General features: G+C 38.1%; 1 protein-coding gene across 5 annotated transcripts in view; it reads right to left on the reverse strand.

Annotated features, from left to right (window-relative positions):
* PDZRN4 (PDZ domain containing ring finger 4) overlaps positions 1-25,489 on the reverse strand; it is a 389,321-nt gene that overhangs the window by 293,882 nt on the left and 69,950 nt on the right. For 2 of the 5 annotated variants that reach the window (XM_039506103.1, XM_039506145.1), the window contains exon 1: positions 2,896-3,117. The exons of 2 other annotated variants lie outside the window; for them this stretch is intronic. In XM_039506103.1, coding sequence (XP_039362037.1) covers positions 2,896-3,117 — 222 coding nt within the window. Of the gene's footprint in view, positions 1-2,895; positions 3,119-25,489 lie in introns of those variants that run through there. One more of the 5 variants, XM_039506114.1, reaches the window with a different exon arrangement.

Genomic DNA, 25,489 nt, shown 5'->3' on the forward strand with positions numbered 1-25,489 from the left:
ATCAATACATGCTATTTGTCAATTACGTTTCGTATGTCTTTACCCTAAACATAGCTCATGAAGAATGCACGTCTATTAACAGTATACATTGCAAGTTGTGTTACACATTGTCAGGAAACAAACTCTCTCCATAGGGTAATGAGCTTAAATTCTTAGCTAAAAGAGTTGTACTGAGGAAGCTCAGATGAAAAAAGTGGCAATAAATTACAGTAGCCTTTTAGCCTACAAACTCTTGGAACAATTTTGCCTTAATTTTGCCTTTCCATTATTCCATGTTTAATACCTGCCAGGAGGATGGGTGAGGGAGAACCCCAAAAGAGTCCCTTCTTACAAACAAAATAGGATTACGCCCCACTATTTTGATTATGGGAGATAAATGGTACATCTACTCAGATTACAGGTTTGACAGAAGAGTGGTGAGAATTCATCTGACCTTACATTTCCCAGAGTCTTCAACACCGATGAAAACCAGCTTACTATCAAGTTTACAAAGCCTCCTTTTTGAAGTATTTTATAAGAACTCTTCACAGTAATATAAACATATGTAAATAGTGCTTCAGATAATGTAATGTTTAAGCTGCATTACCATGTAGCAATCTAATATGTGTTGCAACTATAAAGATGCTAAAAAGGGACTGAGGGCATATGTGTTTTGTCCATATTTTGAATACTCTCAAATGATAATCGCAAGGCTCACTGAGGGGCACGAGCATTTTTTTCCAATGTAATTGTACTAGAAGGGAAGAAAGCTGAAGCTTACTAACATGCTGCATTTTCAATAACTGTTTCCCTTCCAGCAGCAACCGTGAATTGTCACCTCTGATTTATGTTCATTAATCACAATGGCACATGCATGTGAGCACAGATTCAGCTTGCAGGCTGTAGTCTGCAAATGTGATCAATCACAGCTGATTGGCATTTTGAGTCAAACGATAATTGTCAAAAAACAGATGCTGGTTTAGAATGAGGGAAAGGAAACTCAGGTTCAAGGGGGCAGAGCTTTAATTGGCAAGATGAAAACACACACACACACAAACACAAAAAACCCAGGTTGAGAAGCCTGTGAGTTGAGAGAAATGAGAAACCAATTATGCAAAAGCACAGAGAAGCCATTTACAACATCAAGCACTTTTATTGGCTGCTACCCATACGAGCCAATTAAATGAATGCTACTGAAAGATTGCCATGGCTAGTAAGTTATAACCACTGGTTGAAATGATAGTTTAAAAGCCTCTGTATAGTTTCCATTTGTCAGTCTGTGAAGAAATTGATCTCATCTAATGTATTCAGGAGAATAGGACTTTAATTCTAATTACTAATGCTTATTACTAATCTTGTAGAGACTTCAAATGACCCCTAAACACAGACATAAAACAGCACTGAAAGACATTGGGTACATCTGTGGATGATCTGATAGGAGGATGTCAGATACACACTAAGATTAACTTGAGAAAAACATGGACTATTTGTGAACTCATTTAATAGAGATAGCCAAGGCACAAGCAGCATATAAACAGCTCATGCCTAGGAACTTGCTTCAGTTTCCCTACACAACTAAGAAATTCAGTTATCTATCACCATCCCTCACATTCCTAGTGCCCCATTAGCTTGACCTTTCTGAATATCGTATGATATTCCTTCTGCAGTACTTATGGTGTAGTGACTAGAAATTCCATTAGAAACTATAGGAAATAAATGGCAAGTAACTTGCATTATATTGCTGCATTACCTCACAATAATGCAGCTAAGAGCTTGTGTCACTATTGACAATATTACATTTTTGGTCCATTTCAAAGCTCATATATTTTACTTTTCTGTGCCAAACAATGCATTACTAAAAGATGGAATACTTCAAGAGCACCCTTGTCAAGGGACTTACTGAAGGAAGTTAAATTGTAAAACTAACAGAAGCATTGTATACCACCCAAGAAACAGGCCAAAATGACTGACTGTTAATATGCAACACTGTTTCCACATCATTTGGCGTTTCCTGTTTTTTATGTTATCCATTTTTTTTAAAAAGCTCTATTTATTCAGCCTTTGTGGTACATCAAAGATAAAAATGTATCATTTCACAATAAGTCACTGTGTTTTTATTGTATTTTATATTTTATGACTCAAGACAAGCAAGGTTAATAAATCTCCTTTACACGCACAAATCAGAAACATCAAGGAAAATCTGAACTGTTGGTAGATAAGTAGGGAACACAATATTAGGCTTCAAAGCAGGAGGAAAATCCATTCAGGTGACAAACCTGGTTATGAGCTAATTACCCACACTTCAAGCACACTGAATTTTTCACTTGTGTAGTAAGAGACACAGGAAAATGTACATGTAATTTTGGGCCCAGATTTGGGCATGCATTTACCATATTTCCCCTTGGACTTAGCCAATTTGCAAGCCGAAGTGGCTAGCTGAACATCCATTTACATGTGCATGTACCCAATTTATGGACCCCACTGTTGTAATTACCCATGTAAATGTAACCATCTACTTTTTCACATACAACTGAACTTCTACCACCTGAAAAAATGACCTGCAACCTCCCTCTCACAATACTGTCCTGTAATGACAGCACTAAAAAGATGGCCCTTTAGCTCTGTATTCACATCAGTTCATATTTCTCTTTGAAAACGTTTAAGAAAACGTTTTCCTATCTTCAACCTGAATTTACCATAACCCTAATCACCACCTGTGACGTATGCCAAAAAATCAGCCTTCTAGGGGCCATAAAGAAGTCCTGTTCGCAACTGATAGGTGTAACAAACTCTAAGTGAGGTTTGTGAGATCTTTGGGTTTTTGATTAATAAATAATACAGTGTGAATTCATCACATTTTTCATTTTATAATTGAAGATTTTACAATGCAAATTACATAAACCTGGAAGAACTTACTTCATAGGGATGTCTGTTCTGCCACATCCTCCCCTGACAAGACACAGAAGTGGTGGTGGTGGTGGTGGTGTGGAGGGAGTAGAGTCCTGGCCTGGGAAACAAGCTGAGGCCAAGGACCCATGAGCTAGAACTGCCACATCCTGAAGATCCCCAGCTGGCCATGCGAAGGGCATACATTTCTAACAACCCCTCCCTGTCCCCCCGCCCATGAACAAACGGCATAAGTAACTTTGAGTTGCCATTGGTCGTTTATCCCACATAAGAGTCCTCTGTGCTGTGACCATTTCCAATGGAGTTCACAGAGCACCCAGCTGCTTTGTGAAGGAGGAAATGAATCACAGCTTTCCATTATTATGTGTAATTAATGTGGTTTTACTCCCCTTCAAGCTACAAAATTCAGGATCAGGTGATAAACCCCTTTCTGGTTCAGGCCTAGAGTGCCTTTCTTCCTGACTGGGCCAATGAGATTCCAGATGGCTTTGAGGAGAAATACTGCTCAGAAAACAGATTATCTCCAATTGAAGGCCTTGTGGGAGTCAAATCATCTCAATCATCAGCCATTTAGTGGCCTTCAATGCACTTTCCTGAGGCTTTGCACTCACAGGTCATCTTAATTTACAACGACCTATATCAAGAGGGGCGATGGCTAAAGGTCTGGTGGTGGAAGTCTTAAGATCAATCAGTCCAACTGCAATAAAGAATTCATGAAATCTTATGCCGTGGCTCTGACAGAGGTAAAGAAAAATTTCTTGGCCTTCCCACAGCATCTGAGAAGTCTCATACAGTGACCTAGTCCAGGTAGTGGATAATCTAGGTTGCCCACATTTGTTGACAGAGTCAAGTTTTCTTGCTGTGAGCTCAGGAGCTGGCTATCTGTAAGGCTGCCTCCTTCCCTATACAATAGCTGTTAGTGGAGGCACTCAAGAAAGGGGCTGATGCTGGCAGGGCATCTTTTATAAAAAAGGTGTTCAACTCTCCAATTCACATTCACCCTCCTTGGTATCAAAGAGCTAAATGTGAAGACGCTTAAGGGCATACTGCAAGACTCATTTTTTTTCCGATGGGTATTTGGGGAGGAATGAAACTGAAGGCAAATGGGTGATATGAAGATATACTACAGTTTACTATTTAAACTGGGAAAAGGATGTGTTATTCTGTGAGCAGTCCACTATCTTATATATGGTATACATTTTATTTTCTCTTGTCTAATAAAAATCTGGAAAAGCTCCCAGGACATGGGATAGGCATTTATTTTAATTTAATTTGATTTAATTTGATGTAAATAACTAACAAGACAACTATCCAAACCTCTTGGAGCCCTAACACACCATTAACAATATAATTAAATCCAGTGGCATTTAACACGATCAGTTCAACAGGAACACAAGCCAGCCAACCATATACAAAAACTCCTTTCTTCCTCTTCATCTAGGGAAACATACCCTCAGCCTTCTCCAAAAATCCTCTCAAAAGGGTGGCTTTTGCAGCATGCCTGAAAGGTTACCAAGATTAGACTATTTCAGACGAAAGGGCAGAGTACTGTGTGCCATAAAATGAAATAATAAATAAAGGCTTTATGTGGATCTTACAGTTTCATCACTGTCATACACAGAGCACTAACTACTAAATTTTCTGAGTTACCTGATCTACCTATATGTTCTTTATAGTTTGTATAGGATGCAAGTTCTTTCTGCCTAAAGCAACTTAGTAAGTAATGCAATCAACCTTCTCTTCCTCAGAGTCCAATATCACCAGTGGCCTACAGCAAACGCTGCTGTGGTTATTATAGTTCTGAAGCTCAGAAGAGCGTCCATGAAAATGACAAGTAGCTATAAAAGTGATTGACATGTATTACAAAGCAGACTTTTACTGTCAATCACCTAAGTATGACTCATTAATCACACTATAAACATTTGACAGCTCAGTGACAATAAATTTTCCACAGAAAAAGCTGAAGAGTAGCTTATTAACATTGATCTTGTTTAAGCTGACATGTTATGCATTGCATAAAAAACAGCTAATAGCATCTCAATGCAAGAAAGGGCCAATATAGCTGTTAATGTAACCTGTGCTAGATTTTACCTTAAGGGTTTCCTTCCTTGTGTAACCTAAAGTGCAGACATGTGGCTACTTTCATCCAAACCCTGTTTGCTGAAGAGAAGAAGAAACACAACATATAGTCAAATGATTATTCTAAGGGATGTCTTTCTGATTGCATTGGCTGCCCTATTTTCATTTCAGCAATTTGAGGTATGTTACCACAATTAGATGATTTTGTTATTATTATGCTGTTGTCATAATGAAAAATTTCTCAGTAAGTTACAAAGCAAATCTGACATTTTAGGCCTTTCTATTGATTTTTGAAGTGTCTCTCCCTAAGCCCCTCCTTACAGATCCTTTACATGGCAAGAGAAGTGCAGTGAGTTCAGCTCTTGAGAATTTTCAACCTGTTTTACCATCCTAGAAGGTTCTGAGTACTCAGTGAGTCTAATCCCTGGTGATTATGGGGAGAGCAAAGCAAATCATTTTATCATTTGCTGGATAAGGATCATGAAGTGCAACCAAAATGTGAAGTGGCAGAACGTCAACCTCCCAAACATTAAGCAAGAGAGCTCACTTGACCATTTTTCTACTTAAATAATCAGAAAGTAGAATGTGTACAAAGTAACAATCTGATCATAGAAACAGATGTTAATTCGTAACTTTCTAAGAGGAATAATTAGAGTTTATTCTGCACTCAATGTGAGATAAACTTCAGTATCACAAGGCTAGTTCATAAAATACAGTCATGAAGTGCCAATGATAAACATGTATTAAAAATGTAGTTAGTCAATTGCTACTGCAAATAAGATTTTTATATGCTGTGGCAAGTCTAAGAAGGGAAGCTGCCAACAGGATGTTCTCTCTAAGGGTATGCCTACACAGCAAAGAAAAATCTGTGGCTGGTCCATGCCAGCTGACTCAGGCTTGCAGGGCTTGGGCTGCGGAGCTGTTTCATTGCAGTGTAGACTTCCAGGCTTGGATAGCAGCCTGAGCTCTGGGATCTTCCCACCTCGCAGGGTCCTGGAGCCCAGGCTCCAGCCCAAGCCCAAATATCTATACCGCAGTTAAACAGTTCTATACCCTGAAGCCCACAAGCCTGAGCCAGCTGACACGGGCCAGACACGGGTTTTTCATTGCAGTGTAGACATACCCTAACAGACCTTTAACTTTGGAAATTACACCTCCTATTGGTCCATAGAAGTCGGAACCTCTTGTCCTTCAAGTCATGCTGCAGGGCCGATTTCTTCAACCAGTCCCATAGGGAAAAAAAAGATATGATAAAGTAATCTACAAATGTCAGAGATGGACCCATTTGGATCACTGATTGATTATTTTCTAGTTTGCGGCGAGGAGAAGCTGCTGTTTTGGTTTGGTTTGTTGAGCGACTGTATTTATAAGGCTTTTGATAGATTTTTAAAGATATACTGTAAATCAAATTAAATAAATAAAAATAAAGTAAATAGGAACATATGTTGATGGTTCACATATGTATTGTTTAGTTTGCAGTAGACAGTAGTCTACTAGACAGCGCAACAGGAAGTTCACAGGAAGCAATAGTTCAACATAGAAGTAGAAGATGTAGTATGAGATGCAGTTATGTTGCCTTGTATAAGTGATGGAAATTATGATGTCTCAAAAAGCAGGATGGCACAAAATAAGCATCAATGTAGTAAGGTTCAGCTATGGATCACTTTTTTCCGTGGACCAAGTATAATGTTTGTTTAGGAATGATTAATTTTTCTGGCCAAAAATCAACATTTGCTAAATGAGTGTCCAGACGATAGTAGTATAAAGTTTTTATGCAAATCACAAAGAAAACCATTTACCTCCAAGGTTTCCTTACTTACCTTCTTTCTAAAGATATATCCCTAGAGAGGAATTCCTTTTTCATACCTGTAAGTGTGTAGGCCTTTTGGGAAAACCATAAGAACATTTTCACAATGGAATCAGTATTAACCAGAGGCCACATAAAAACAGAACTGACAGATAAACTGTAAATAGCTTTGGGACTATTTATATAAACCAGAGTCTCCTTCATCTGTGTACAATTATTAAAAGACTGGATCATTCATAGCATGAGATTTGGATGGATGCCCTAGTTCCATTTCAATTTTTCAGAAAAAAATAAAGAAGCGATGCAGTTCTGTAACTCCATAGGGATATGTGCTGGATGCTTTAGAAACTAAAGCCACATTCTTAGTACATTTTATCTTGCAAAAATATAAACTAGCAGCACAGATTTATTTTATATTTGCAGAATAATGTGATTTTTTAATTTCAGTTTATATGCATGGTTGAGTTCTTTCCAGTCTATTTCCGAAATAGGAGTATAACATACTGTGATCAAGTGAGACAAAATATATAAATTGACTGATTATTATATTATAGTGCAAGAGACTTAGTTTTATTCCTATGTTTAAACAATTATAGGTTAATTCTGTATGGTGTGTGAAACACATTTTTCTCCCTGTCATAATGGACCTATGCAAGCCATTTTAGTTGCTCACAACCAAGTGTGGTAACATTTAGAAAGATAGAGAAACTACACTTTCTTCAAAGCTGTGTTTAAGGCCTAGAACCTATATTCCCACGCTCTACAGTTTTGGGGGGATGTTTACAGGAACTTTCCTGGTATGCTTCATTTAAAAACTAAACCATCTTTTTCTATTTAAAGAAACAAAAATAGTGCCATGCTTTAAAGTTTGATAGCTACAAAAATGTAATACAACCCAAAACTTAGTATGTTAAAAAACCCTACACCTCGTAACATAGGTGATAAAAATATTTAGCACTTAGCGTGTTCCGTCTTCTAATATTACCTTCCCCCTCTGAAAGAGGTAAGAAATATAATCCCCATTTTACAGAGATAAAACAGACAGAGATTAAGGCCAAAATTTTCAAACTTGGGTATCTAAAAATCCAATAAGTAGCCTGCATAGTTTATAAAAAATGATGATTTTTAAAAAAATCCAATTAAATAAAAAATCATTTTTTCCTTCTATCAGATATTTTTATTTAATTTAAATACAGATTTTTTAAAAATAAACCCATTTAAAATTAAATTTTAAATTGACAACCTATTTTAACGGTCTAAACTTATCATCTATTAAAATAATTTCAATTAAATACAAAAATAGTATTAAACTGTACATGCATGCTGCCAAGCTTTAAAGAGAGTCAAACTACTGAACTGGTAGAAATCACAGACTAAGAACCTGGAACCAGAACTTGCTGAAGTGCTAAACCAGCTTTTGACAGCAGCAGCCTGTTCTGCAGGTGTAGAGAGAATATTTTCTTCATTTCAGTTTATTCAATTAAATTGCTTGAAAGACTAGTTCATTCAAAGTTAAGAAACCAATTGGGAGTTGCAAAAGCAGGAAAGCTTGTTTTCCGCTTCCAATCTATGGATAAAAACTAGGTGAACATGGTAAAATCTACTATTTCTGAAATCTTTAAGGACACAGTGACCAGACGCAATCAGAAAATACTTCCTTTGTTTAATAAATCAGTTTGTTTTAAATGCAAAACATGTTTTAATAAAATTTTGATAAGAAAAAAAGTATGTGTCCAGCACTTTTAAGATATATTATAATTTAATAAAAAAATCAAAATGCTGTTTTGTGCATTTAATTGAATTTGAATTTTCATTTAAATAGAGCTTGATGCAAATCATAAGTAAAAAGTTAATCTAGTAAATTAGAAATGCATCATTCACCATTTTTTAACACAATAAAAATGTAAAAATTAAGAATTTGAATAAATGTAAGTTAAGCCGTATAATTGCTTAAATAAGTTTTTATAATCATAATGTATCCTCCTGGTTAGAAAAAGGAAATACCAAATTTAAGTATAAAAGCTATATTTAGTTGCAAATCAACTTGTTTTAATTGTTACAATTACTGAGACTTTCCTTTCTTTGGAAAAATAACAAAAATACAAATGCAGAACATGATTAAAACCAATGATTGAAATCAAGGTTTCCTGCTTGCTGATTTAAATCATGTTTAAAATCAGTGGTTGCAATCAAAGCACCCTGGTACCCAACTTCAATGTGAACTGTGATCAGCATCTATGACAATCATACACCTTACTGATGTGGCTAAGTATGAATTTATTTGCTTAATTTTAGCTACTCAAGTTTGAAAATTCATGCCTAAATAACTTGCTTATATACTTTGGAACATTATACAGTCAAGCTTATGGAGGCTGGGCAATTCCAGAAAAGCTATGCAATTGCAAATAACATGACAAAGCAATGGCAAAGGTATGATTTGGTTACTGGTTTTCTCAACTCACCATGCTCTGCTTATTCCATCTAGTCCAACTGACTTTTATCAAGTTTCTACTGCAAAACAGGGGTCCATGATGTCTGCTCCAAGGCAGACTAACTTACACTATTCTTTGTTCCACTACTAATCTTATTAATACATCCTCTGTAATGAAAAATGGGTCAAGACTTAACATGGGCTCTGGGAGCCTCTGGCACATGTGTTAAATGTAAAACCAACAGATCAGTTTTGTTTAAAGCATTTTTCTAAGCAGTTTCTAAGCATTGCTCCCATACAAGTCAGACACTCCTATTTCCTTGCACTGATGATTATGCTCAGCAACAGAGCAATATTATATTGCCCTCTAATGGATTATTGGACCATTGCACAAAGCTGAGTTTGCTTTTAGAAACACAACTCAAAAAGTAAACACAGTTGCAGCAGAAATTGCTACATTGGTTGTTTTTTTTTTTCTTTCTGATTTTCATTCAAATCTGAAAGAATGGGTAAGGAAGTTATGGAACCTTATATTCTCAACCTAATCATTGTATATTGTTGCTTCATATAATAAAAGAAACGGCCAAAGCTGGAAGTGCAAACTGCTGAAATGTGTATCTTCATTCCACTTGAGACCTCATCACTAACTGACAGTGCTGACCCTTTCCAGAGGGAAGAGACCACTTATTGTCTAAGTACACTTAGCCCTAGATTTTACCAAATGTCAGATTGTGTGGAACACTCTTCAGTGATTTTTTTACTTTAACGGATGTCCTCTGGGTATCGTGAGGAGATTATAATACCAGCACATACCTAAAATGATATACCAAGTAGATACAAAGGACACATGGGTTCACACTACTATTAGGTTTGTTTAGATGTGAGTACTACTCTAAATATTCCTGAAACTGTTCAAATAAAGATTTCACACTCCTTTTTAGGTTTAATAAGGGGTTTTAAACTATTATAGTACAGCCTAAACAAAAATATGAGATACACATTTTACTACATATAAATGCATGCACACAGAGAGGAAGCGTGTTTGACACCATTGGAGGATATATTAGAGAATTTCATACTACACGTGACAGCTAATATAAACTGAGAGAATGTTCAAAATTGAAGGCCACAAATTAGCTATTCTTACAAAAGGGCATATCTCAAAGTCATTAGCTCCAAAAAAAAAAATCACCTTCGACAGTTATCCCATATTAAAGTTCTTACACAATGGCTTTCAGACTTGAAAGTTCTTTTTAAACTACTTGCTGCTGCATCTTAAAATATTTATTCAAAACAAGTACTTAAATAAAGCAAATGGCCTGAATTTTTGGAGACCTCAGCATAAACTGTTGCAACAGAAAATATGTGCTCTATGACTTCTCTCAATACGCTGTGAATTTGATGCTTTCTTGTTTGTTTAAAATGCTTTGGTGATGCAGCAGAAATCGGTAAAAAAACAAAACAAATAAAGGTCAACCCCGTTTTAATGTGCATTGTTGTGCAGTTGGTAATAAAAAAACTAAGGAGACTGGGTTTCCTTCATTGTACATTTGTCTGATTCCACACCAATCATGGGAGTTGTGTGCACACCAGGGTGGATAAAAATAAATGTTTTTTTTTAAAAATAAAAAATCAAAAATATTTTTTTAATTTAAAATCGGATTTTTTTTTGATAAAATGCTTTTTGAGGAAAAACCTACCGGTATCTAAAGATAGTTTTAATTAAGATACATTATAGCTCGGAGATATCTCATCATGGAACAGGGATTACAAATTCTAATTCTATAGTGTAAGATAATGAGAATTCAGGTAATGCTTAAGAAAAGTTTTGTAAATAGGTTCCAATAGTTCATGGATTAGGGACCCAGTCTTATGGGATTCCAGGGGTTTCTGTATAGATTATTTAGGTTAATGGGACTCAGTGCTCAGTCTAGAAGACACCATCAGAGATGCTTAGTTTTGCAGTTCTCAAACTGTGGATTTTTGTCTCCAGAGATAACATGCTTGTTAACAGCAAAAATGTTTTAATAAATAAATAATATATAGAGGTGAGAAATAACAGACCTCAACCCTATTGTCCCTCTGCAAATTGTGTACACAATCAATCCCCGACCTCTCTCTAAAAGTGCAAAGTTTCAAAAAGTTCAATGAATAGAAGATTGTTGGGGGTGGAATAGATCTGGACAAGGAGAAGAAGTCTGGAGAGGGAGGGACAGGCAGTAGAAACAAAAGTGAAACTGTTTGAAAAGCATATTCCAGAAGTCTTGAGCTCTTTCTGAGTGAAGCCTTCATTGATTTGAGATCTACCATACCATTCTCTCACTCGAAGGGAAAACCTATAATGGCATCAGACCGTAAAAGAGACCCACTTTGGGAATATTTTTATGAAGTTCCTCTACCTGTGGGTAAGACAGGCATGCGTTCAAAATGCAAACAGTGCAACAAAGAAATACAAGGCCTTGTTGCCCGAATGAAACAACATCATGAGACGTGTTCCTTCTCTGGAGGAAGCTGCACTGAAGATGATGAAAGGAACATATCTGAACATGCAGGATCTTCAGGTTGATAACATGAAGAATGCACTTTTATGTAAAAATCCATTATTAAATCGAGTCTTCCTGACTAGTGATTTAAATCATGATGTAAATCAATTTGATTTAAATCAAATCCACCCTGGTGCACACTGGGGCAAAATTTATGCCAAAAGGAAGAAACGTTCAAGGCCCTTTGCACTGCGGGTCTGCTGCCCAGAGGGATGGGAAGGAGAGCATAGAAACCCTCCAAAGCTCCTGAGCATGGCTCAAAATAGAAACACTGCAGCCCCACAACCCACCAGAGTGTTATGGAATAAATTCCCTTCCCTCTCCAGTCTCCACACAGTTCCCCATACAAAGCCTGTTTACTTGAGTTACAGAAGGGAGAGTGACCATCATGTTTGGAGAGGAGATTACATCCCTATGTAATGTATTCCTGATTGCCGTATCATGGCCTTGCTATTATTATGCATAGACATGGCTCTGCAGTTAAAGTTGAAACCAGAATTCTATCCTAAACACTATCTTTCACGTGTATTTCCCCTATCTACCAAACTGAAACCAAGTCTCCTCCCATTGTTGTCAACAGCAAAACTCCCCTTATCCAGAAAGAGCAATATTTCATGTTTTAACTGGTTTTCAGTATGAACAATATTCATAAACAGAGCTGCTTGATCTATTTAGACTGTAAGCTCCCTCCAACCCATCTTTGTTTTTTTGTTTCTTAATCTTGCACACCTGTGTCTAAGGAAATGGCTATGTACGTTACTGATGCAAAGGAGCATGTCTAGCGTTTGACCTAGTATGAAACCTCCACTCACACTTGCATTACAGCACAACTACCTCATGCACCCTACTGCGCATTGCTCCATGACCTTACCCTGGAACATATTACACACATATGTCTGTGTAGTAAACATCTTACAAGGAAGGAAAGTGTCAAACACTACACCTATTTGAAAGAAACAACTTAGACCCCCAAAGAGTGCACCTCAATTTGATATAACATTTTAATGATACTTTCACTAAATCTCCAGGATCAGTTTTCAAATTATCATCAGCATGTTTGTTTGTTTCAGGTATGTTATGCCTTCAAGATTCTTAATGCTCTATTTCAGGACCACCCGGGAGGGGGGCAAGAGGGGCAATTTGCCCCAGGCCCCGCAGGGGCCCCCACGAGAGTTTTTCGGGGCCCCTGGAGCGGGGTCCTTCACTCTCTCCGGGGGTGCCAGAAAACTCTCGTGGGGCCCAAGCCCCCGGAGCTTCTTCCACTCCCGGTCTTCACCGGCGGGGGGTCCTTCCATTCCGGGGCAGAAGGACCCTCCGCCGCCGAATTACCGCCGAAGCGGGACCTGCCGCCAAAATGTAGCCGGGTCTTCGGCGGTAATTCGGCGGCAGGGGGCCCTTCCATTCTGGGACCCACCGCCGAAATGCCCCGAAGACCCGCAGCGGGGCCCCCCGCCACCGAATTACCGCCGAAGACCCGACTGCACTTCGGCGGCGGGTCCCACTTCCGCGGTAATTCGGCAGCTGCAGCCCCCCACCGCAGGTCTTCGGGGCACTTCGGCGGCGGGTCCCGGAGCAGAAGGAACCCCCGCCGCCAACTTACCGCCGAAGCAGGGGCCCCCCACCGCCAAAGACCCCAGACCTCCGAAATCCTCTGGGCGGCCCTTATCTATTTGTGTACTTCACCAATAAAAAGAAAGCACCTATTATTAAACAAAGTTCTCTAACATTACAATATTTATTGCAATGGAAAAAGAATTCCTGACTACAATTGTCACTGATAACTATCATCTTGTAACTTATCTACCAGAATAACATAAAATACACACTCTATAAATAAGTTTAGTTTTGGTTGGTTTCTTTTGTACATCTTTGGATCTTATTGGCATAACATGAGCTAAAGATCAATTTAATCAAATTATGACCTTTAAAAGAGTAATTGCCCTAATATTTAGGTTGAATATTTACAGCAGATTTCTCATAATTGATTTATACTGTAGATTACCAGTGAATACTAAGTATTTGTTCCATATATGGTATTTCCAGATGACATTAATGGGAGTGCAATGCAAGCAAAAGTGCAGAATATGCACATGAAATCCACAGTTCAGACTGGCTATGACGCCTTTGAAACAGAAGAGTTAAATAAATAAAGCTGGCAATGGACAAGCTGTAATTTAGTCCATAAGCTACTGGCTAAAAGGAATCATTACCAAGGAAACCACCAAGATCTTGTTCTGTGAATGTAGTTCATTCAGTTTCCATGTGGGAAAAGAAAGATATGGAGAACAGGGAGAAAACTGGGAAGAGAACTGACCTTACATCCTGAACCTGCATATACTACATGATCAATGCTTAATACTGTCAGGGTTCTGGCTGATTGAAGCAAGGGCTTAAGAAAGAGAAGAAAGAGAAAAATAGGCATTAAACTCCTTTTTTGATTCCTGAAATCATTAAATACACAGTATAAAAGAAAGGCAAATGTTCGCATACTAACATTTTTAATGGTGACTAGCCACGGTTTACATCAAGGTGTTTAAGCAAGTCACGGAAGAAACCTCAACTCATCAATAACCATGGATTAAAGCAATCAAAGTATATTTTTAATTATTCATGCTTCATTTTCCACCAGAATTATTAGATTTAGCCAACATTTTTAAAACAGTTACACTTTATTCTTTCAATGGGGCTCAACTTAAGAAAGTTTAAAAACCACACACACACACACACACACACACACACACACACAGAGAACCAACTAACTCTGATGGTAAAATCCAACCATTCCACCATGAAATCGAGATTTCAATCTAAAGCAATAACAATATACTTTGGAACATTATACAGTCAAGCTTATGGAGGCTGGGCAATTCCTGAAAAGCTATGCAATTGCAAATAACAGTTTTAGTCCTGTTCCGGTTGAATTGAAATTTCAGCTATCAGATTTAAAGCTGGGAACTAAGAAAACTGCTAAGCTGGCAATGATCTTTTCATTGATGACACTAAGTCCAATCTGTGGTCCTGAATAGAATGACTTCTGGCACCTCAACTCATAAAGTAGAGTTTTTACATCCCAGACCACCCAGAATCTGACAGTCTATTTAGGGTAACTTAGCCTTGCTTTTGCCATGAATGCTGTATCATTTCATATCCAGCTGTAAAATGAACTCTCCATGCTCAAAATTGTGCTATTCAGGGTTTCCAAAGAAAAGTGCATTTGAAGAAGGGAAATATTGCAACTCACATTCTCCTCTCCAGAGTTAAAATCAGACAAGTTTAAAAAACAGAACTCTACAGGCATACATTCATAGAGCAATCATCTAAACCGATTTATGATAATCTGGTGTAGGATTTAAAAAATAAAGGGAGAACAGACATTGCATGTTTAAGAAAATAGAAATAAAACTACCACTTCCCATTTTAAAAATGGAATGATTGGGAAATGAGTGAAATAAAATGTAGTAACAAAATCCCCGCAGGAGAGTGCTAAGCAACTGGCAAAGGAATTTGATAGACAGCATTTCCTCTCAGCCTAACAGACATGGCGCCTTGGAGAAAGATTAGAGTGAGCTGCAGCATGGAACTGGAAGCCAGCACATAGGCAGACAGTTTCCTAGTATGTATTGAACAAACATATTAGAGAAAACTCTATAAAAAAGAAGGAACTCTGGGAAAGGTGGAGATAAACAGAGCTCTCAATCCTACTTGTTTTTAAGGGAAGTATTTGAAATAATTCTCATGTTGTCAGAAACTTAAGAGAAACTGCTGCACATAACTGCAAAAGGTATATATGAGAGAGAGAGAGAGAGAGAGAGAGAGAGAGAGAGATATGCAAATGCTAATACCAGGCCGGAGTGAGGTGTTCTGGGACTATCATTCTAGGAACAAGTAAAATGTCAGGCCAGGCACGTGATTTGCTATGACCTCCAAAGAAGCCATGAGAGTATAAAAACAGAGGCAGAGGTCTGGGAGTTTTAACCTAGGTGCAAAGAAGATCCAGTGGTTGTGCAGACAAGAGAAAGGAATGGGGTAAAGAAGGAAAAGCTAGATACCTTCCAGGGATGCTGTGAGGAGGACTATGAGTATTGTTGTCAGCAGCATTATTTATTTATTATTCTTTAGATTTAGCCAATAAAAACCCAAAACAAAACAAAATAATTCCTGTACCTAAAGCTCCGAGCACCCTGATAAGTAGTCATATAACAACATCATAACAATGACCACCTAGCAGCATGAAAAAAATCCTGGACAACATAAACTCCATGCTCCAGCAGCTTTAAGCAATCAAACAATAACAAATTAACTCAGCCAGCCAGTATCCAAAGCAATAGAAACACTTCTTTCCATCCAACACCACATCCAGGAACACACCCTCAACCTTTCCTACAAATGCCAAAGTTCAGAGTATTTCGGGCAAAGGAGCACTAAAGGCAACAGCTGTAGCACAGGAGCACCTGTCCTGCTTAATGAGAAGGGATTAATTTGATAAACTACATCTGCTCATTTGATCACATAGACCAGTTCTAAAGTTGGTCCTTTCAAGATAACAATAATCAATGGACAAAGGTCAAAATACCCAGATTCTTTGTGGAGAAGCTCCTTAGCCATACCAGAATTATCTATTGAGGTCTCCTATATTCTGATATAGACTGACCATTGAAATATACAGGTATGGAGGATCAATTTCCTTTGCAGAATCACTTGATGGAAGCAAGAGACTTGACAGACTATCAGCCCATACCAACACGGCAAATCCTTTGTTCCAATGGCACCTAGCCATTGTTTACTTCTACTTTAGGATCTTTATATACATTATCTCCAATTGGCAGTAATGACTTCAAAGTATCTTGGTTATGAATCTGAGTTATTCGTTTTTCCATGATGAAATTACATTCCAGTCAGTATAATAGCAATAATGAATCCCACCTGCAGATAGTCTTGGTAACTACTCTTGCCGGATCTGCCCATCCAATGCAAACAGTAGGACATAGCAGTCACTCACTCTCCCTTTTGTTTTCACATGCAATTTTAGTACCCGCTTCAAGTTACGTATGAAAAGGCTGCAACTTAACTGTTTCGAGATCAATTGTTCAACCTTGTTTCCTTAACACAAGTTACCCCGAGGATACTTATTCCCTGTTATGTCAGATCATCAGGACCGTGAAGAACAGTGCAGCAAGTACTCATTTATCACCCAGATCAACACAATACACAGTATTTACTTCTAATACAGTATTGACAAATCAGGCAAATTATAGCTGTTTAGTCCGATTGACCTGTTGCTTCCTCTTTACAAATTCCGTCAGCTTCAATTTCTTTCCATGAAAACCAGCCTTTCCTCAGGAACCACATGCTAGGAAGAGTGAATGTATTCAGACTGTGGATAAGACAACTGGAGGGGCGACTCAAACTATGAAACTAAGAGACAGAAAGTTTGTTTTCTGTGGGCTACGCTTTGGCTCACCAGTCACAATAGGAATTGCAGACGCGCTGCTCTGTATATGGGAAGTAAGGTATTGGGAGTAAAATTCAGGGGAAAAGATGAATGAATCCAGAAGTCATTGAATGCCGCACTGAGACAAACAATCTCCCTGATTAAGATCTCTATGGGGAAATTCAGTGAAGTGGATACTGTTTCTTTATTTTCTTAGGCTGCATCTTCGTGCAGCTTTTAACATTATGAGAACCTTGTGCAATTGTTGGAGATGTTTGAGAGTTTGTAAGGGATTGTCCTTTAAACCCTACCTGCCAACTGTCAATCCTACCAGTTTCTTAATGATTCTCAGTCTCTCTAGATTAGTCTCTCTGCTATAAGTAAAGTCAGGTGTAGTGTTCTTCAACGTCTCACCCTTGTCCCACACTCTGCAATTCCAACCAGATGCCTCCTAGCCACACTATTCACTGGTTCTGTGCAAAGTAAGGCTATGTCTGTAAATTATCAATTGCCTTAAGTCCCGGCTAAATTGCGGTTTCTGTGCTCTCATCCTCTCACTCCGCACTAAAGGACTGGTAGTAGTGCATTTATTTTTAACTTTTACACATGTGTCTATCCTACCATTCCCTGGGCAAATGTGCAGTTCATTAGAACAATACAAAAACTGGGGAACTTATGTGAATTAACAATAAATGAATTTAAGCACAAAATTAAGATTATAAAAGTAAATATCCCTCATCTAACCTGTTCTGGCAAAAACATAAGCAAATCGATGGGTTTTATACCATATCCTGAAATTCAGATTCTAGCAGGGGAAGCAAATTTTGCTTTGCTCATAGCAAAGTACCAGTCCTCTGATTTAGCAAATATTAGTGAGAGCACGTCAGCTAATCTCGACTCGTATTGTGGTCCCTGAACTCTGGTAAGGTATAAGATGGCTTTAGGAAATACCATACTTCTGGAATGATATGGCGCTGAATATGGATGGAAATCAATTACAGTCGATCTCAATCAACAGTCCGAGATTTGAGTTACTGGATTTTCCTTTGAACATCAGAAATACGAAACTATGGTGATAAAGAGAACTCCTTGATGTGGATTACTAAACCCTCATAAGATGCAAAGGAAGTTACTATATTGTTATTTCTTCCACACAGTTGGAAAACAATTGCTAGAATGGGCTCCGATTACATTTTAAGACTATGAACCGGTCTGGTCTGAGTATATGGGTAAGAACACTCAGCCAAAAAAGGGATTAAGCGCATGGATGAATTCAGAAAGGCAGAGGAATTCAGACAAATGCTAGAACATTTGAGATATACTATATATCTCATATATATATATAGATAGTACATAGTATGCAGATCTCAACATTCTCTCTCCAGGAAGTTAGAAAAATTAAGTTATGCCTTGTTAAATGGAATTATTTCTGTAGATTTTGAACCTTCACTATTAGTTATTGCTGTGTTCATATGGTAGTTTCTTAAGATACTCTCATGTAAAAATGTTACAGGTAAGAAGTCTGAGTCAAAGGCATGTAGGATACACTTACAAGCTACTGATCAACAAATACTCACAACTTTCCTTCTTTTAGCCCCTAAATTATCAGCAATTGAAATTGCTCTGTAAACATATTTTTCAGATAATATTTACAAGGCAAAAACTCTGCTTTCTCAGGTTGTTCTGGCAGCTGCTGTCAGTGTATGCAGATCGTGATTTGTGTGCCCTATATTTAGGAAGCAGGGGTTACACTCAAGAACAGAGGCTCAGGAGCAGTAAACTGAGAGGGGTATGTGACTAATGATTAGGCAGAATTTAGGGATGTAAATTACTCCAATTACCTAGGTACTAGCAAGTACAGTTTGAAGTTTTCTGGAAAATGAGTTAGTGAAGTCTGAAAATACACATTGGTTGAACAAGGGTAAAAGAAACCATGGAAGACTGGTGAAGTTATCAGTACAGCTCCATTTAATTTGTGCTAGTAAATAGCAATCATGAATATGTGCCTTACTTTGAATTACCCCATACAGCACCAAAATCCACAAATACATGCTGCTTATTTGACAGTCTAATCTCTTGTTATTCTTTCTTGTTTGCAGAATAAATATGCTGCATTTTATTCTGAAGGCAGAATATTTTAAATGGGAAGCTGCACTTCTGTTTTATATCACTTTCTTCATCCCAGTAACTAACCAACAGAAACAAAAAACAACAACACTGGATAGAAAATATACAAAGTCAATTTAAACTTGGAAATTGCAGCATATAACAATGTAATGCATGCCTATGGGTGGGACATAACAGGTGGGGCCAGTGGATCCACCAATACTTCAGTGCATTGCCTTTGCCCCAAAACAGCCATAGGAGGCCTGAAAGTGAGATAATTCCTTGCCACTGCGCAGAACCCTAGAACTCAGCCTGAGTCGGTGGGACTAGCATTTGGGCCTTAGCAATGAATAAGAATGGAAGCCAGAATGAGCACTAGCATGCTCCAAAGGTATGCCAGGTTAAAAAGAAAATTGAGAATTCTGCCATTTCAGACCGATGGGAAGAGCGGGGGCTTAGCTCCTACTTTAGCTCTCCTGCTTACTTGGCTTCTCTCCAGCTTCTTCCCTTTCCCCATGCCCATGGCACACACACTTTTATCATTTGTCACTTAAAACAGTTTATATTTTTAAATTAATATCTATGGACTACAGACCATGTTTTTAATGGCACTGAACCGCTCCATATTGTCAAGGGATGAAGTATTAGGGCACACTCATGCTCCCAGTGAACATCACCTTTCCTTGCAAGGAGAAAAAAGTCGGCTGTTATGTTATACTCAGACTCCTCCCCCTCAGGTTTTGTAAAACAGAATCCATTCATAAAGAAAGATATTTTTTCCAACTGGAAATAATGTTTTCACCAGACCTCGCAGTACAATACTGCAACAAAATAGTGGCTATTGAATTGTTCTTACATTATCTCTTTCAGAAGCACTTATTAACAGGATCCAATTCTAGTCACTTTACTTGTCATTATCTTTGTGTGCATTCTAAGCACTGCACAAGAAAAATTCTACTTTTGGACTACTCAAGTATTCCAATGTGGGTAACATTTCACATAGTTAGGGTGGTATTTTGATTTGTGATTTAAGAAGAAAATGCAAAACTATGGAAAAGCATATTTTAAAACACATATTTTACTTCAAAGGGATTTAAAACAAATGTTTCAAATATCCACTGAAAGTGCACCATCCAATGCACACCTGTTCTTTATTTTAACCATGACATATAAACACTTCCTGTCCATTACCCAATGAATATTAGTATGTAATCCAGGTTACAGTACCTCTGACATGAGATAAATCACCATGCAGAGGGTTGTTTTATGCTATATTAATGACTCCTGCTAGGATTTTTATGCATATTCTTTCACTACAGCAAATAGACGCACACCTATCTTGCAATAACATGGACTTTTTTGTTTTGCTTAGTTTACTCTGTTCCTTTCTGTAACAATGCAGGCTGTTTTCCAGATGTTAGCATTTTTGGTTAATTATTGCATATCTAGTATGTTATAGCTCACTCTAGTTGTCAGCAAAGTGCACATTGCAATCATTACCACAAGCACCTTTATTTTTTTTGCAATCTAAAATGATGATTAATTACTGCCACTACAGACTTGTTGAACCAAGCTTTGCTTAAAGCTAATTTAACCAATATTGTATAGTGTATGTGTACATACACACACGAACACACACACACACACACAAGCTGGATTTTTTTCTCTCTGTTAACTATTTTGGGGGTTATATATGTATATGCAATAAAATTGTCAGTGTTTGTGTAACACTTACATTAAGCCTAGACTGTCAAAAGCCACCAGGACCATAGCGTAACCTTCACTACATCATCAGTAAAATACAACCAGCACAGAGCTCTAATAGATATTGCTGTGTAAGTCAGTAGAAAGATTGTGTAAGTCAGTAGAAAGACTTCTGTATCCATTACTAAAAAGCCATGACATCATTCATGCGTCCTCATTCAGTGTAAAGTTACAAGCATAACAACTTTTGAAGGGTTTTTTAGCAAGAAGCCAACTGTATCGTATTTAAACTCCAGATGTGATGATCTGTTAAACCTGAAGAATATAATCTGCTAACTTTCTGAATGGCATCCCTTCAGCTATCACAGAGAGGTAACTAACTAGCATCTCTCTTCAAGACAGCCTCAGCCTGCTTCATACAGGTCATTTCCTGTTTCACACTGGCTGCCTAAAACAACAATCCCACATAGTTCACATCTGTAAAATATTTCAGCATATGAACCAATGCCAAACTCTTGTGCAGCTGAAATACGCACTGATCATACAAGTACTCTAACCTTCTGAGCTTCAGCCTGGATTCTTTTGTGGGTTTCAAAACAAGCTCACGCAGAAAGCGCTCAATCCTGTGAGCACAAAGGTTATTTTATTCCTTTTCCAAATGATTCCATACTTCTTTTTTGTTTCACATACTTCTTTTTTGGTTATAGTGCTTTTATTTTTTTTTCCAGCCTGCTTTAAATGCATGGGTGGGGACATATTGCTCAAGAAAAGGAATTTCATAGGGGGAAAATAGGAAAATAATTTTGAGTTTAATAAAAGGCAAACTCCACAAATCTAAATGATGTATTAATATTTCAGGTGAAAAAACTGTCATGTCTTATTTCAACATGTTTACAAAATGTTCTAATTAAAAAATACTATACTGTGAATACCAGTGCACTCTTAAAGGTTGTTACAAAACTGAAGCAGCAGCAAACAGCAGTTTGAATTGTATCAGGTCTTATTTGCATATAAATCTACCTGCATTGCCTTGAGGGTGGTGGAAAGACTCAAGAATTATAAAATGTACATGTCTGAGTACTTTAAAAGTTGCAGTATTGCTAGGAGGTAAAATACAGCAAAATACGACAATGTGAAACTGAGCAAGCTGTCCTCACAATGATTTCACTGAAGCTCAGACAATTGTTGAATGAAAGATTTGTTGTGAAAACTGTGCTAACATTGAACCCCTAATGAAGGGGTGTTTAGGAGATGACATGGGGAATTAGTACTATACCCTACACATGACTCAATGTATACAATACCTATGCACATAGCTCAGCACATGACTAATTTATCTGATTACATACACAAGGGTGATCTTTTAAGCCTGACACCAAACCATATCATTGAAAGCCTAAAAGCGCTCACAAGTTGGTTGACTGCCATGCACTGGAGAGAAGTTTGTTCTAGAAACAGTGAAATCGCTTGCAGAGTAATTGGCTAAAATTTGGACATTGGGGAAAGGATACATGACATACAGTGCTTGAAGTACAGAACTGACAGTCATAAGATCTGGACTCACAACTTACTATTCACTTGCTGTGTGACACTGTACAAGTCACATAGGGCCCGGTCCTTCATTCCTTAATCATACTAGATAGCCTTTACTCACACAAACAGTCCCAATGGCTTCATTAAAAAGTGTTGAAAGATTGGGCTCTTCAACACTCCTTCTCAAGTACCCAAACTGTGAAGTGAGAAAAATATTCACCTACCGCATTGGGCTGTTGTGTTAATTCATTCAAGTACAATAAGATCCCCTTGTGAAAGGTGCTAAAGAATTATTAATACATTATTCAGAGGAAATTTTGACTACACCAATTGGGAGAGGGGGGCAGATCAAAAAGAAGGTAGATCAAAAAGTTTTAAGGGGAAAAAATTCCTTCTCCTGACATGCTGTTCTTTGCGTAAAATTATAAAAGTTTTAAGACAGAGAATTAGCAAAGAACTCGGGCAGGCAATGGATGGAGAAGAAAAGACAAGAGAGTCTTAAGAATCCATTTAGTTTTCTATAAAGTATGACAAGGAAGATGGTTAGACCAGCTCTAATCTGTGCCAAACAATGGACAGAAAATGAGCTTGGGAGAAGGTGAAAAATCCAGAAAACTAAAGGGAATAGTCCATGGTAAATTAACCTAAATGAGCAGAAAGCACTGACGGGGGGAAAAAAAGATTATCATTAGCTCTGGGACCAAGTCAGAGTTCATTCTGAACTGTACAAAAAGTTCATGGGACTTGGTGAAAAAGACATGTAGCAGTATAAAGAAGAAGGAACATATCATACAGTATCAGTATCAAAAACATGGCAAGAATCTAATGGTAAGTGCTTTCAAGCAATTTAAGTATTTCGTATTATGGGAAAGTTGTCCATGCAATAATACAGGTCCCAAACGGGGATCTAATATTGTGAGAGTGTTACAGACACTAGAGTTCTGCAGAGATTGGGGAGGGAAAAGAGCATTCTCATCTACACTGGTTTATTAAAAACAGACTCAAAATTATATTGAGTTTTTCGGTACTCTGGGGCACCTAAATATAGTCTGACCTCATAAAACATTGATTTGTGCAGTGCAGAGTTTGTAATGGGATGTAGTAGACTTGTGGGATAGCCCTATACTTCAATAAAACAAATCCTACACAAATAAGATACTGAAGAGTTTTAATGATAAAAAACATTGGTGGCTTCTGGGTGGGAAAAAATATCAAATGTCATGAGAAAACAATCTTTCAAAGTAGGTCTTTCCTCTCCTTGATTTTATCATTAAGTTCTCTGTTCACGCAAAGCATTTTGTGGGATGACAATGAAAATAAACAATTAATAAGTATACCTGACCATGTCCTTGCTGGACACGACACCCTTCCTTGCCACAACACCCTTCCTTAACTATCCTGGAAAACAAGATCAAGATAATGTCTACAAGGCTTAAATGGGATAGACTGGAAAGATATGCACTATAACCAACAAAGATATAAAAACATGCCCCCCACCCTAGTGCTTCAGGAATCAATACAAAATAAAGTAATGTAATGCCAGAAATACATGGTCAGTTCCTAAATGCACTCACACAGTAGGACAGTAACAGTATCCTCAGACAGAATCTTCACTTGGTTGCACTGCACTGTTCTCCCTGGATACCTTTAAATTAGATATCTCAGGCAAACTGCTTTGCACTGAAAAATACTACCACATCCTGATGAGAAAGAGCAGGGGGAAAAAAAGGGAGCTCAGATGGACCTTTTAGTGGGTCCCTTGCCCGTACCAGAGATTGTAGAAGGGTACTGGCATTGTCTAGAATAAAAGGAGGATTATCTTATCTGCTCCACTCAGTCCTGCAAAGGTAAAAAGAAAGAGGTTAAAAAAAACCCTTTATCAACAAAGGAGAACTCATTTTAGTGTTATCTGTAGAGTGGTGCCTGCATTCCTGGGACATGGGAAGACTGCCAAGCACCACATCTGCCCCTCAGGGTCAACCATACCACCTCAGAAGGGCATGTGTCAAAGCAGCAGAATTTCAGAGGCTGGACAGCCCCACCTCCGGAGCCCATAACTTTTCTCTTCCAGGAACCCTGTCACTGCTCCCTAAGGCAAGCTTTGCGGTATACACTATCTGTCATAGTGTCCTAAAAACTGAGCAGAGAGGGTGGCCCTCTTCCCTGAGAGTGAATTGCAGCTTCAGTTGTATTGGAAATGGTGGTCATCATTACTAAAAGCTCCCCTCCACACACCAAGCATAGCCATGGTTATTCATATTGAGGGTAAGAGTAGCTGTAATCCCATTGGGTAGCTAAACAAACTACGGGTATGTCTACACTACCCGCCAGATCAGCGGGCATCAATTGAGCCAGCAGGGGTTGATTTATCGTGTCTACTCTAGACGTGATAAATCAACCCCCGAGCGCTCTCCCATCGACTCCTGTACTCCACTGCCGCAAGAGGCGCAGGCCGAGTCGACGGGGGAGTGGCATCAGTCGACTCACCGCAGTGAAGACACCACAGTAAGTCGATCTAAGTACGTTGACTTCAGCTACGTTATTCACTTAGATCGATCCCCTCTCCCCTAGGGTAGACCAGGCCTTAGTAACAGGTTTAGTTGAAAATCCCCAGAAAATTCAGTCTTTATCCACAGATTATGTACTGTAAAATTGGTGAACTTTGTATCAAACAAACAAGCTGAATCCCTGCTTTAAGTGAAGAGACTGAAAACAACCTTCATAACCGAGATGCATTATGTATTTTAAAAAAAAGTGATATCTGAAGCTAGGTCTTTAAATCCTTATTTAACCACAAGTGGCCTGATTTTCAAAAGTGCTGAGCATGGAGAAGCTCCCTCTGAAATAATAATTTATTTCTAAAAACAGAATCCCCATGTTCAGAACTGACCTAGAGTAGCCTTAACTTGTGAACGTATCACTGAAACAAAGAAGGGGAATTGTCAGATGGATTTGACTAATTCCTGCTA

This window comes from Mauremys reevesii, linkage group 1, assembly GCF_016161935.1.
Source record: "Mauremys reevesii isolate NIE-2019 linkage group 1, ASM1616193v1, whole genome shotgun sequence".
NCBI classification, from domain to species: Eukaryota; Metazoa; Chordata; order Testudines; family Geoemydidae; genus Mauremys; species Mauremys reevesii.